This window comes from Myxine glutinosa, chromosome 10 (assembly GCF_964187855.1).
Source record: "Myxine glutinosa chromosome 10, kmMyxGlut1.1, whole genome shotgun sequence".
Taxonomy (NCBI): Eukaryota; Metazoa; Chordata; class Myxini; order Myxiniformes; family Myxinidae; genus Myxine; species Myxine glutinosa.
In genome coordinates, this window is record NC_136270.1 from 21,066,231 (window position 1) to 21,081,501 (window position 15,271).

Below are 15,271 nucleotides of genomic sequence, written 5' to 3' on the forward strand. Positions count from 1 at the left end.
GTAGATCTGTATATGGGAGAGGGCCGGGGAGGGAGGTGGAGGGGATAAAACGGTATAAATCAAATGTACACTACGTGGACTTTCAGGAAAGAAGTCGGAATTTGAAAAAGGTGCATTTGGGGTGTATTAATGGTGGTAGAAAAGATCAAGGTTTTGTATGGGGGAAGATGACGTGGTGGTGAACAGCTGCTTTGAAGACCTAGAGGGAGGAGTGGGATTGAAGAGAGTGTGAGAGTTTGTTCCAAAGGCGGGAGAAAAGCGAAATTGAAGAGTGAAAGTGAGCAGAGAGTCTCGATTTTAGCAGTTTCACCAGAAGAGGGTTGCTGGCAGATCTTGTGCGACCTATAGGAATATTTGGGAGACAGAGCACAGACAGAGCAGGGGGAGCTCGGTCGGAGAGGAGTCTGTAGAAGACAGAAAGACCACAAACCTGCCTGCGGTGACTGAGTGAAAGGCCCTCAGAGTTAGCTCATCGCAGGAGATTCCAATGATTCTGAAAGCTTTGGTTTCAACACCGTGAAGCCGAGCTAGGTGTGAGGCAGGAGCACAGCCCAGAGGGGAGAGCAGTATTCCATTTAGCTGCGGATGAAAGCCTTGTATGTCGTGAGGAGCTCAGGTATGCCAAGGAAGGACTTCACTTGATGGAGGATGCCCAGTCGGCGACTGGCTTTGGAGGCCAGCTTGGAAATGTGGTTTTCCCAGGAAAGATCATGGCAGATAGTGAGACCCAAAAGCTTGAGTGACAGAACTTCTTGGAGAGGATAGTTCAGAAAGTAGATGGGAGGGTTATCCAGTCGGTCTTTTCGGAGAGACATAGTGAGAGTGAGATTTGTCAGGATTGAAAGACATGTTCCACTTGTTTGACCAGTCTGTGGTTTTGTCCAGGTCTGCAGAGAGTGAGGAGGCTGCAGGCTGCCGATCTGAGGGATGAGGAATGGAGCGGCAGAGAGTGGAGTCATCAGCAAAGAGATAGAGAGGATTTTCCAGAGAGTCGGAGAGATCATTGATGAAGACCAGAAAAAGCACAGGGCCCAGAACACTGCCTTGGGGAAGTCCAGCCTGAACAGAAAGGGGAGATGAGAGAAATCCATGCAGGGCCACACGTTGACTACGACCCGAGAGGAAGACCGCAAGCCATCCGTGGAGATTTCCATGGATACCAAAGGAGGAGAGTTTGTTGAGCAAAGCGGGGTGCCAGACCGTATCGAAGGCATGTGATATGTTGAAGGAGACAGCTCTAATTTACTGTTTGATATTGACTACCTCCATCCATTGTTGAGACAGCAGGAGCAGCATGTCCAGGGCAGAGTGACCTGGTCAGAATCCAAATTGATGATCAGAGATCAAGCCATTGGAGAAGAGGAAGGATTTGATATCCGAAGCAATAATGGATTCCAAGACTTTGCTGATCATTGGGAGCAGACCGATTGGTCTGTAGTTGCAAGGATCTGTTGTTGCACATTTTTTGTGTAAAGCAGTAATGTTGGCTGATTTTTCAAGCTGATGGCAGATGACCTGGATCAAAAGAGGGTGAAGAGAACATAGAGGGGGTGTGAAAGACCGGCAGAGCAGGATTTTAGGACCCGAGGGCTGATGCCATCTGGTCCAGTTGAAGAGTCAGAGTCGACGATTGACAGGAAACTTCTCCACCTTGTCAGGAGAGAAGGACACAGGGTCCAGGAACAGCTGGGTCCGACTGGGTACAGTGGGTACAGGGAGCGATGGGTTTGGGACACAAGATTTTGAGGCAAACACAGAGTCAATGCATTCAGCCTTTTCATGTGCTGTGTCAGCTGTGTAGCAGTTTGAGGTAAGGGAGGGGATGGAAGGGGAACAAACACCAGAAACAGATTTGACCAGATGCCACCAGCTCTTGGAGGAGGAAGACAGGTTTGAGAGTTCAGTCTTGAGAGTAGAGACATATTATTTCCTGGCTCTCCTGAGGGTAGACACACACTTGTATCATTTCCGAGCTTTGTAAAAGGAAATTTTGAGAAGTTTTTAACGCCAGTAAATTCCTGAAATTTTTTTTGATTAATTTTACAATCTTTATTTTATTTAAATTGATTTAAATACTTGAACACTGTTGAACACAAATTGCCTTCATGTTACTTCCAATAATACAGTTTAGCAGTACTTGGACATGTTAAATAGGGTGGTGAATCAGGGTGATGTAGAACTCTGCTTCAATCGCGCTTAACTTCCGGAATTTTTCTTTTTAACAATCTGTAACTTCATTATTATATTTAAACTGAAGTTTACATTCCATGGCGTAACATGTTCTATGAACCCTCAAGATGGTTTTCAATCTCATTTCCCTGTAAAAGTCTGATGCTGATTTGTACACAGGTGATGTCCATTCTGTAAATGTAGAAGGCAGACAACACAACAACGATTCATCTGTCGCAGAAGATTCAAAATGTGCTTCTGCAAAGCAAGGTTCAGATGATAATCACATGACAAACGGAAGTGTTTCCTGTTTTGCAACTGGTGAGTGGAAACGTAAAAAATTAAAATACAATCTTTTGTGTTGAGAAAATATCTAATTTTTGGAAATGTGTTAAATATTTTGCATTTTGATTTTGACAAAAAATAGAATGTTGTGTTCTTTGTTTCTGTAGAACAATCCAGAAGTTCTTTGGTACAAATAAGGTACAGTCACAGCTTGACAGTGAGGAAGAAGCTTTATTTGAAGAAACGATCACGAAATCAAGAGTCGCTTCCGATAAATTACAAGTGCATGTCTGGGCCTCGCAACACCAAGATGAATATTAAATTAAACAAACACAAAAAGGTTCTAGAAAGGCTAATACGTTATAAGTGTAATGTGTGCAGAATGGATTTTGCTTCAACGACTAACATGAAAATACACATGAGGATCCACACTGGAAAACACCCCCACAAGTGCTCTGTTTGTGATAAAGGTTTCTTGACAAAAAGCCATTTGAAATTACACATGAGGAACCATACAGGAGAGCGACCTTACAAATGCTCGATATGTGATAAAGGTTTCTCTAAAAATATCAATTTGATCAAACACATGAAGATCCATACAGGAGAGCAACTTTACAAATGCTCAATATGTGATGAAGGTTTCTCTCAAAAAGGGAATTTGAAATTACATATGACGATCCATACAGGAGAGCGTCCTTACAAATGCTCGATATGTGATAAAGGTTGCTCTCAAAAAAGTGATTTGAATAAACATATGAGGATCCATGCAGGAGAACAACCTTACAAATGCTCAATATGTGATAAAGGTTTCTCTCAAAAAGGCAGTTTGAAATTACATATGAGGATTCATACAGGAGAACGTCCTTACAAATGCTCGATATGTGATAAAGGTTTCTCTCAAAAAGGTGATTTGAATAAACATGTGAGGATCCACACAGGAGATCATCCGCACAAATGCTCTATATGTGATAAAGGTTTCTCTCAAAAAGGCATTTTGAAATTACATATGATGATCCATGCAGGAGAGCGACCGCACAAATGCTCGATATGCGATAAAGGTTTCTTGACAAAAAGCAAATTGATTAGACACGTGAGGACCCATATAGGAGGTCGACCTTACAAATGCTCGATATGTGATAAAGGTTTCTTGACAAAAAGCAAATTGAATATACACATGAGGACCCATACAGGAGAGCGACTTCACAAATGCTCGATATGTGATAAAGGTTTCTCTCAAAAAGGCATTTTGAAATTACACATGATGATCCATGCAGGAGAGCGATCTTACAAATGCTCGATATGTGATAAAGGTTTCTCTCAAAAAGGAATTTTGAAATTACATATGTGGATCCATACAGGAGAGCGACTTCACAAATGCTCAATATGTGATAAAGGTTTCTCTCAAAAAGGCAGTTTTAAATTACATATGAGGATCCATACAGGAGAGCGTCCTTACAAATGCTCGATATGTGATAAAGGTTGCTCTAAAAAAAGTGATTTGAATAAACATATGAGGATCCATACAGGAGAACAACCTTACAAATGCTCAATGTGTGATAAAGCTTTCTCTCAAAAAGGCAGTTTGAAATTACATATGAGGATTCATACAGGAGAACGTCCTTACAAATGCTCGATATGTGATAAAGGTTTCTCTCAAAAAGGTGATTTGAATAAACATATGAGGATCCATACAGGAGATCGTCCACACAAATGCTCGATATGTGATAAAGGTTTCTCTCAAAAAGGCATTTTGAAATTACATCTGATGATCCATGCAGGAGAGCGACCTTACAAATGCTCGATATGTGATAAAGGTTTCTCTCAAAAAGGTGATTTGAATAAACATTTGAGGATCCATACAGGAGAGCGACCGCACAAATGCTCGATATGCGATAAAGGTTTCTTGACAAAAAGCAAATTGAATAGACACATGAAGACCCATACAGGAGAGTGCCCTCACAAATGCTCTTTATGTGATAAAGGTTTCTCTCAAAAGGGTGATTTGAATAAACATATGAGGATCCATACAGGAGAGCGACCCCACAAATGCTCGATATGCAATAAAGGTTTCTCTCAAAAAGGTGATTTGAATAAACATATGAGGATCCATACAGGAGAGCGACCGCACAAATGCTCTGTATGCGATAAAGGTTTCTTGACAAAAAGCAAATTGAATAGACACATGAGGACCCATACAGGAGAGCGACCTTACAAATGCTCGATATGTGATGACGGTTTCTCTCAAAAAGGCATTTTGAAATTACATAAGTAGATTACTGTTGGTAGTATGAAAACAGAAAGAGGAAGTGATCCCAAACCGAAACTGACCCAACCCAAAACCGGAAGTGACTCACCACAAACCGGAAGTGACATCCAAACCGAAACTTACTCAACCCAAAACAGGAAGTGACTCACCCCAAACCGGAAGTGGCCAATTAATTAATTAATTTTCAGATTTCACGAATTTCAAAAAAATTTAAAAAAAATTTAAAAAATGATTTTCAAAAATTTTCTATTTGCCGTTTTTCACGATTTTCTCAATTTCCCCAAATTTCCAGTTTCTAACATAATTAAATAATTATATACAACCAATTTTTTAACCACACCGTTAAAAAATTCTTTTTTGAATATTGGAATATTGCAAGTTTGTAAATATTTGTGAATATTTGTGACAGCAAATGTGAGCTCCCACGGAGGGTAAGCAAGACCCCCGGTATGATCCCCCCATGGGTCATGTGGTTGGTAAACCCCCATATAGGTACTCTCATCCCTTACTATTACAAACTAGTCCTTTAAATAATAAATAATAACTTCTTTTTTTTTAACGGATTTTTAGTTTAAAGAAATTCTTTACCTATATAAAATACATATGGCATTGACTTATCTGAATTTTGATATTAAAAATATTATCTTTGAAGAACCAAAATATTACAACAACAACGGAATTAATTATTACTGTATAATGATTCAATATAATTATGATCATACTCACCCAAGCGGTATTAGAAAACTGATATTGAAACACCAACGTTGTTTTCGTGGGGTATTAAAGTGAATGAAAATAATGCTAAGGAGCGCAGAGTTGAATCATATTCGCTGCCGCTTGTTATGTATAATTCACTCTTCCTCCCGACGACGGCGGAAACAAAAACAATAGAAATGTTTGAAGAAATTATTTGTGCAATTAAAACATCTGATGAAAATCGATGTCATTGAAAAGATGAAAAAGGACCAGAACAAGTTTGGAGGCTTTGTTAACGGACTTGATATATTTTGGCGAAAACGTGATGGGAGAATTGCCATTAAAGGTTCCCCACCAACAATGTACCCAAAACTTTTAAACAAATACGAAAAGTGTAGGGAGGTGAATAAATATCCTGAAATTCTAACTTCGTTTTGCGACAACAAAATCACTGAAGAATCATGCATCGAAGATCACCGCATCAAGCCAGAGGAATTGATGGATGTGAACTGTGAAGTTATCTGCTCTATTGAGGTATCAAATATCTTTATCGGTGGTGCGGGTCCATCCATTCAATTGAAAGTAAATGATGTTGTTGTTCAAGAGATATTTAGAAAAACAAATAGGTTGATTAATATTGATAATCTTACGTCTCCAAATATTTGGGGGACAGCAGCGGCGTGTATGTTTAACGATGATAGTACAAACAACACAACATAGGTAAATAATATGAAAATATATAATTACATTTACATGATGGGGTGTGAATAAGGTGTAGTTAAAATTATAGAAATATAACATTTATGTTATACTTCTTGAAAATAGTATTTTTTGTTGGGGTATTTAAAATGGACGAACCCATTTTCAAAATATTTCAAGATATATTCAACACAATTAGACGTTTGGTTGAGTCGCTTCTAATATGTATACACAATTATAATAGGGATTACAACACACAGGATGAATGATTAACTGTTATATATATTTTCAACCTTATATAAAATGGATGATTTTTTACCTGTGTGGGAAAGTAAGATAAAATTTAATAATCATAAGAACTCCTGGAAAGCAAATCCAACGGAAGGAAATCTAATTTCCTTTCACAAAGCCCGAAACAAGTGTGTGTCCACCCTCAGGAGAGCCAGGAAACAATATCTCTCCGTTCTCAGGACAGAACTCTCTTATCTGTCTCCCTCTTCCAAATCCTGGTGGCGACTGGTCAAATCTGTTTCTGGTGTTTGTTCCCCCTCCATCCCCTCCCTCACCTCAAACAGCCACACGGCTGACTCAGCACGTGAAAAAGCTGAATGCCTCAACTCTGTGTTTGCCTCTAAATCTTGTGTCCCAAACCCATCCCTCTCTGTACCCACCGTACCCAGTCGTACCCAGCTGCTCCTGGACTCTGTGTCCTTTCCTCCTGACAAGGTGGAAAAGTTTCTGTCAACCCTCGACTCTGATTCTGCAACTGGACCTGACGGCATCAGCCCACGGGTCCTAAAATCTTGTTCTTCTGCTCTTTCACTCCCTCTCTCTGTTCTCTTCACCCTCTCTTTTGCTCAAGGTCATCTGCCATCTGCTTGGAAATCTGCCAACATCACCGCTTTGCACAAAAAAGGTGCAAAAACAGATCCCAGCAACTACAGACCAATCAGCCTTCTCCCAATTATCAGCAAAGTCATGGAATCCATCATTGCTTCAGATATGAAATCTTTCCTCTTCTCCAATTGCTTGATCTCTGATCATCAATTTGGTTTCAGACCTGGTCACTCTACTCTGGACATGCTGCTTCTGCTTTCTCAACAATGGATGGAGGTCCTCAATGCCAAACAGGAAATTAGAGCTGTCTCCCTTGACATATCACGTGCCTTCGATACGGTCTGGCACCCCGCTCTGCTCACCAAACTCTCCTCTGTTGGTATCCATGGAAATCTCCACGCATGGCTGGCAGACGTCCTCTCTAGTCGTAGTCAACGTGTGGCCCTGAATGGGTTTCTCTCATCTCCTCTTCCTGTTCAGGCTGGAGGTCCCCAAGGCAGTGTTCTGGGCCCTGTGCTTTTTCTGGTCTTCATCAATGATCTCTCTGACTCTTGAAAATCCTCTCTATCGCTTTGCTGATGACTCTACTCTCTGTCGCTCCATTCTTCATCCCTCAGTTCGGCAGTCTGCAGCCTCCTCACTCTCTGCATACCTGGACAAAATCACAGACTGGGCAAACAAGTGGAACATGTCTTTCAATCCTGACAAATCTCACACTCTTACGATGTCTCTCTGAAAAGACCGACTGGACAACCCTCCCATCCACTTTCTGAATAATCCTCTCCAAGAAGTTCTGTCACTCAAGCTTTTGGGTCTCACTATCTGCCATGATCTTTCCTGGGAAAACCACATTTCAAATCTGGCCTCCAAAGCCAGTCGCCGACTGGGCATCCTCCGTCGTGTGAAGTCCTTCCATGGCACACCTGAGCTCCTCACCACATACAAGGCTTTCATCCACAGCTCAATGGAATACTGCTCTCCCCTCTGGGCTGGTGCTCCTGCCTCACACCTAGCTCGTCTTCACGCTGTTGAAACCAAAGCATTCAGAATCATTGGAATCTCCCGTGATGAAGCTAACCCCAAGGGCCTCTCACTCACTCACCGCAGGCAGGTTGGTGGTCTTTCCGTCTTCTACCGACTCCTCTCTGGCTTTGCCCCCCCCAGCTCTCTCTGGGCTCTGTCCCGCAAATATTCCTACAGGTCGCACAAGATCTGCCTGCAACCCTCTTATGGTTAAACTGCCAAAATCAAGACTCTCTGCTCACCTTCACTCCTTCATTCCTCTTTTCTCCCGCCTCTGGAACAAACTCCCTCACTCTCTTCAATCCCACTCCACCCTCCAGGTCTTTAAAACAGCTGTTCACCACCATCTCTTATCTTCCCCCATCCAAAACCTTGATCTTTTCTATCCCCGCTAATTTCACCCCAATTCCACTTTTTGAAATACCAACTTCTATCTTGGAAGTCCTTGGTGTCCTTGTGTTTTATATTTCTCCCACCCCCCCCCCCCTTCCCACGCCTCCTCCCCCCAAGCCCTCTCCCTCCCACACATCTCCCTGCTCTTAAATGTTGTGTGCTCTCAAGTGTTTGTGTGCTTCCCCTTCTCTTGTCTTCCGCTCCCTCTTTTTATATATTTTGTTTGTCTGGTTGATTTGTTTGTGAAGTAAATGTCAGCTCTTTCACGAGCCTCGATTCAGTATACAAAAAAAAGAAAAAGAAAAAAAAGGTGCGTAATAGTCGGTTCAAGCGGATGTGGGAAAACCTGTTTGCTTTTAAAGATGCTCCTTACTCCAAAATTTTTAGATTATGAAAATTAAATAATTTTCAATTAATAAATAATAAATAGATGCATATAATAATGAGTGCTGTTGTGAAAAAAGACGGGAATGAATGTAGGGAGTTTATAATTAAGATTACAACTGTTATGAGCCGGACCTCTATATTTACCGGTGAGATGACAATGGTCCCTAACCTTCTCACCCTCATCAATTTCTTTCTCACAAATGTGACAGATACTATTTTTTCAAATTCTGTTTCTTCTTCGTTTGTTAGAGGATTTATCGGTTTATTAGTTGTTAACATTACCCAGCTTAAGAGACCACAGTCTGGTTCTAACCGTTTAATAAATTCAGAAACCGCATCTTCCCCTCTATAAAATTCTTGTTTGTTGTATTCATCGCCAACGGATGATTTGATACAATAACTGAAACTACAAGGAGTATGTTTTTGATATTTATTCGTGGATGATGTGCTTGGGTCTGAAGCGGTCGTATCTATCTTTTCAAGAATACATTCAAAGTCGGCATATATCACGAACGGATGTTTTATAGTTTTCTTGATATCCTCAAATAATACGTTTGGGTTCTCTGGCATAGTAAATAAGGTGGTTTGTTCATCGCAGTATTTTAAATGTTGATCTAATTTTTCTTGAGTCTTTTGGTCACAACAACATTGGTCACAGATATATTTTTTAGCTTCGTGTTTGTTTATTTGTGAAGAAAGCAATCTTGATAAGTTTGTGATGTAAGCATAATGTGAATTTTTACCCAAATTAAATAACAGAATGTTAATATGGGGTTTACCATCTCTACGCTTACCAGCCGGTCTTAACCTATAAACTTTGTTTTTATCCGTTAACCCAAATACATTAATAGATAGGTTATTCATTTCCTCGAATTTAGAAATATCGTTCAATGGCATTGGAAATGTTAAACCTTCAACATTTAATGTATGTTCATATTTCTCATAATGTGATACCTTTTGGGGATTATGTCCGGCGGGGTGTAAGTGACAAATAATAGTCCATAGAAAACACTTATGATCTTTGTTTTGAATATTAATAACCGCCATTTTATTTTTTATAACAGCCGGTAAATCAATGTAAGAAGAAGCGTTTCGGGGGTCTGATTTTAGAATGCATATATCGATGTATATTATTTTAGTAATGTCAAATCCGCTCCCTTTAATCTTATTATCTACACCCTCTCCTATATTTATTAGGTCATCATAAACGCCCGTTAGTAAGAAGTCCTGGAGTGATACGGTAAAGTGAGGTATTGTATAGAAATAGACTATTATGATCTCCTCCTTAGTCTGTTCATTACCCTCATTGTCTGTTTCACTAATTAGTTTCCTCAATTCCATTTTTACCCCCATATAAAACTTAATGGGATTTATCTTAACAAATGTATTTGCATACCCTTCAACGTCAGGTTTGATTTTTTCAACCGCCCCCCTTATTGTCCCCCGTCGCACCGTGGAGCGAAAGGGGGACTATGGTTTTCCCCTCCGTCCGTGCGTGCGTGCGTGCGTAAGCGAAGGACCGAATTCTAATTTGGTGTGTGGGTGCAACCCACGTCAAAATACAAGATGGCCGCCGTCATGTATGTCTGAACCTTGTGAGCGGAATATCTTGAAAAATAAGCGAAGTACCAACTTCTAATCTTGTGTGTGGGTGTATCCAGGCATAAGGAAGAACGCTATTGAAAATTGGGTCGCCACGTCAAAATCCAAATGGCCGCCGCCATGTATGTCCGAACCTTGTGAGCGAAATATGTTGAAAAATAAACGAACTACTAACTTCTAATCTGGTGTGTGGGCGTATCTACGCATAAGGAAGAAGGCTATTGAAAATTGGGTCGCCACGTCAAAATCCAAGATGGCCGCCGCCATGTATGTCTGAACCTTGTGAGCGGAATATCTTGAAAAATAAGCGAAGTACCAACTTCTAATCTGCTGTGTGGGTGTATCCAGGCATAAGGAAGAACGCTATTGAAAATTGGGTCGCCATGTCAAAATCCAAGATGGCCGCCACCATATATATGTCTGAACCTTGTGAGTGAAATATCTTGGAAAAATAAACGAACTACTAACTTCTAATCTGGTGTGTGGGTGTATCGACGCATAAGGGAGAACGCTATTGAAAATTGGGTCACCACGTCAAAATCAGAGATGGCCGCCTTGCGTCTTCCACTTTGTCAACTCACATCACTTCAACGACGGGGGACCTAGGCGTAACGCTTGTTGATTTTGGCTTTGGGGATATAAAAGCAAAACACCTCCTACTTATATGTCCCTTAAATGCTCCAGGACAATCTTTAAAAGTGTACCCAAGTAGTCTCTTGTGTTTTTGTGATTTAAGATGGGTGGGAATGCTGTTCTTCAAGAGGAACTTATCACAAACTTCACAATATATATTTTTGGGTTTCAAGGGGACCAACATCAGTGAAAGGTTAACATTGTGTTTGTTGGTGTGAGATTGCCTTAAATAATTGGTTGTGTGTTTGTGTGATTTAAGATGAGTGGGGAAACTCCTCTTCAAGACTTTCTTATCACAAACGTGACATTATATTTTTTCTCGTTCATACGGAACCATCATCTGTAGTTCTTTAGCCCTGTGTTTGGGGGTGCACTCATGAATTTTATAATGTTTATATTCCCGTTTACAAACGTAGCAATATTCCATTTGAAATATACGATGTTTCTTTAAACTAAAAATCTTTTTTTTAAACTTTTTCTTTTTCTTTTTTAAGTTATTATTTCTTATTCAAAGGATTAATTTTATAATAGTAAGGGATGAGAGTACCTATATGGAGGACTACTGACCACATGACCCACTGGGGATCATACCGGGGGTTTTGCTTACCCTCCGTGGGAGCTCACATTCGCTGTCACAAATATTCACAAATATTTACAACTTGCAATATTCCAATATTCGCAAAAGAATTTTTTAACCGTGTGGTTAAAAAATTGGTTGTATATAATTATTTAATTGTTAGAAACTGGAAATTTGGGGAAATTGATAAAATCGTGAAAATCGTGAAAAATGGCAAATTGAACATTTTTGAAAATCAATTCTTTTTATTTTTTGAAAATAACTTTTTATTTTTTTTGAAATTCGTGAAATCTGAAAAGTAATTAATTAATTGGCTACTTCCGGTTTGGGGTGAGTCACTTCCTGTTTTGGGTTGAGTAAGTTTCGGTTTGGAGGTCACTTCCGGTTTGTGGTGAGTCACTTCCGGTTTTGGGTTGGGTCAGTTTCGGTTTGGGGTCACTTCTTCTTTCTGTTTTCATACCACCAACAGTAATCTACTTACAAATGATGATCCATACAGGAGAGCAACTTCTCAAATGCTCAATATGTGATAAAGGTTTCTCTGAAAAAGGCAGTTTGAAATTGCATATGAGGATTCATACAGGAGAACGTCCTTACAAATGCTCGATATGTGATAAAGGCTTCTCTCAAAAAGGTGATTTGAATAAACATATGAAGATCCATACAGGAGAGCGTCCTTACAAATGCTCGGTTTGTGACACGTTTCTCTCAAAATGGCCATTTGCAATCACATATGAGGATCCATACAGGAGAGCGCCTTCACAAATGCTCGATATGTGACAAAGGTTTCTCTCAAAAAGGTGCTTTGAAAGTACAGTCTTTTGAAAAAGTAAGTACACCCCATGTAAAGTTTTGACTTTTTCAACATATTTCAACTTGCAGCTATTTGATCTTCATTTCAACAATATTGATAGATAAAGGTGATATAACATAACAAATATCATGAAACATTTACATTTTGTAGTCTATTGTATAATTTAAATACACATAAATGCAAATTTCGCATGTGGAAAAAGTAAGTACAGTACACCCCTACATTTATCACTACTTCAAATACCTAAAATTAGAATCAGGTGCACCAGCTCAGGTGCAAATGATGAGAACATCGTTGGAGAGGATCTTGGAGGAACCTGTCTTATTTAAACCTCAGACATTTAGTTTGGTTTGCTCTTTGTTGTTGAAGTGTGCGGCGTCACCATGCCTAGATCAAAAGAGCTCTCTGAGGCCTTCAGAAAGAAGGTAATAGATGCCTACGAGTCTGGGAAGGGATTTAAAAAGATCTCCAAACAATTTGAAATCAATCATTTGACTGTCCGGAAGATCATCTACAAGTGGAGAAGATTCCAAACAACTGCCAACTTATTCAGGCCAGGCCGCCCCAGCATGTTCAGCCCGAGAGCAGACCGCAAGATGCTGAAAGAAGTCTCTAAGAACCCCAGAATGTCATCACGGGACCTACAGGTAGCTCTTGCCACTGTTGATGTCAAAGTGCACGAGTCTACCATTAGAAAGAGGCTGCACAAAATTGATGTACATGGGAGGTGTGCCAGGGGGAAACCTTTGCTGTCCAGAAAGAACATCAGGGCAAGACTAAAGTTCGCCAATGAACACCTCGGCAAAGACCAGCACTTCTGGAACAATGTGCTCTGGACAGATGAGTCAAAGATCGAGCTATTTGGTCACAGTACCAGAAGACATGTTTGGCGAAAACGAAAGACAGCATTTGACCACAAGAACCTGATACCAACTGTAAAGCATGGTGGTGGAAATATTATGGTTTGGGGCAGCTTTGCTGCATCAGGGCCTGGGCAGCTCACCATCATACAATCCACTATGAATTCTTCATTGTACCAGAGGGTGCTTGAGGATAATGTGAGGCCATCTGTCAGAAAGTTGAAGCTCAACCGAAAGTGGACCTTGCAACATGACAATGACTAAACATTCCAGTAAATCCACCATGGAATGGCTGAAAATAAAGAAATGGAGGGTTCTGGAATGGCCAAGTCAAAGCCCGGATCTAAATCCCATCGAGATGTTGTAGGGGAATTTGAAACGAGCTCTGCATGCAAAAAACCCCTCAAACATCGCACAGCTGAAATAATTCTGCATGGAGGAGTGGGCAAAAATTTCTCCCAGTCGATGTCAGAGACTGGTAGACAGTTATAAGAAATGCCTACTTGAGGTTGTTTCTGCCAAAGGGGGCAATAGCCAAGGGTGCACAAGGGGAAGGGGAGGCAAGGGTGCACTTACTTTTTCCACATGCGAAATTTGCATTTATGTTTATTTAAATTATATAATGGACTACAAAATGTAAATGTTTCATGATATTTGTTATTTGCATTTATGTTTATCACCTTTATCACCTTTATGTTTATCACCTTTATTTATGTTTAAAGGATATCACCTTTATCTATCAATATTGTTGAAATGAAGATCAAATAGCTGTATGTTGAAATATGTTGAAAAAGTGAAAACTTTACATGGGGTGTACTTACTTTTTCATGTGACTGTATATATGATGATCCATACAGGAGAGTGTCCTTACAAATGCTCGATATGTGATAAAGGTTTCTCTCAAAAAGGTGATTTGAATAAACATATGAAGACCCATACAGGAGAGCGACCTTACAAATGCTTGATATGTGATAAAGGTTTCTCTCGAAAAGGCAGTTTGAAAACACATCTGAAGATCCGTACAGGAGAGCTGAAATCTGAAATACCAGGATATGAAAAATGAGGTTAAGTGGATTTCAAAATTGAACAAACCTGAAATTGTACCAGTGATTTTCGGAGAAACAAGGAACCCGGAAAATCAATAAAACCCTAACTGAGTACTTAAAAAAACATTCTGGGGAATATCACGACAAACTAGCTACAGGTGGAGGCTGTCAAAGGTTCAGTGAGGATTCTAAAACGAGCCCTTGGAACAAAGCTACGAGAATGAAGTTTCACAAACTTGTTCATGAATTAATGATCCTTTACCGAAAAATGAGGTGGAGATTTTGAGTTCTGGGAGAACTGCCTCCCACCTCCTAAATATACCTTGTCAGTACAACTCCTCAGAGTACCATCTGTAACCCCTGACAACAAGCCAGCACCCCAAACCCCTTGGTGAAAGCCATACGGCTGGCTGTCACCAGAATGTCCACAACAATGACTGCAAACTGGTGTCAGAAGGCAAGAAGAATCTCAAAATGCTAACCCCATCTGCATCCTTAAACTACGTTCAAAGAAAATGACTGCTTAAAAAAATGTAAAATTTATTAATTTGGTTTTCCATCTTCTCATAACAGAGGATTGTTGAAAAGTTGATGGCAAAAACTCAAATGGAAACGGAACTTAATCTCTCAATCTGATCTTGGATATCATCGTGCTTCTTTCAGGGTCTTCCTTAGGTTGCTGTTTGTGATTCTTATCTCTGTCCTTGCCATGTATCCAAACCTTTTGAATTTTTTGATCGTGACCAGTTTAGGAATTTTGTTTTCTATCTGATTTAGTTGTTTTTCTTGTCCATTTTTGGTTATGCTCAGATGGCATCTTTCTATGGCAGTTTGAACATCAATTTTTAATCAATCTTTGCTGTATTGCATGTTTCATTGCCATGTGTGATATTGGGAGAACACCCTTGTTGTAAAATTGTTTATCAGAAGAAGACTCCTGCCTATGTTTCTCATGAAACTTGAATTTGTGAAGGGTTTCACAAT

General features: G+C 40.0%; 1 protein-coding gene across 4 annotated transcripts in view; it reads left to right on the plus strand.

Annotated features, from left to right (window-relative positions):
- The window catches only part of LOC137434370 (uncharacterized), a 30,459-nt gene extending 25,537 nt beyond the window's left edge, over window positions 1-4,922 (plus strand). For 2 of the 4 annotated variants that reach the window (XM_068127289.2, XM_078785416.1), the window contains exons 3-4: window positions 2,350-2,490; window positions 2,622-4,916. In XM_068127289.2, coding sequence (XP_067983390.2) covers window positions 2,350-2,490; window positions 2,622-4,726 — 2,246 coding nt within the window. In that variant the 3' untranslated portion in view covers window positions 4,727-4,916. Of the gene's footprint in view, window positions 1-2,349; window positions 2,491-2,621 lie in introns of all 4 variants that reach the window. The other 2 variants (XM_068127291.2, XM_068127293.2) reach the window with 2 other exon arrangements.
- Window positions 4,923-15,271: the final 10,349 nt, after the last annotated feature.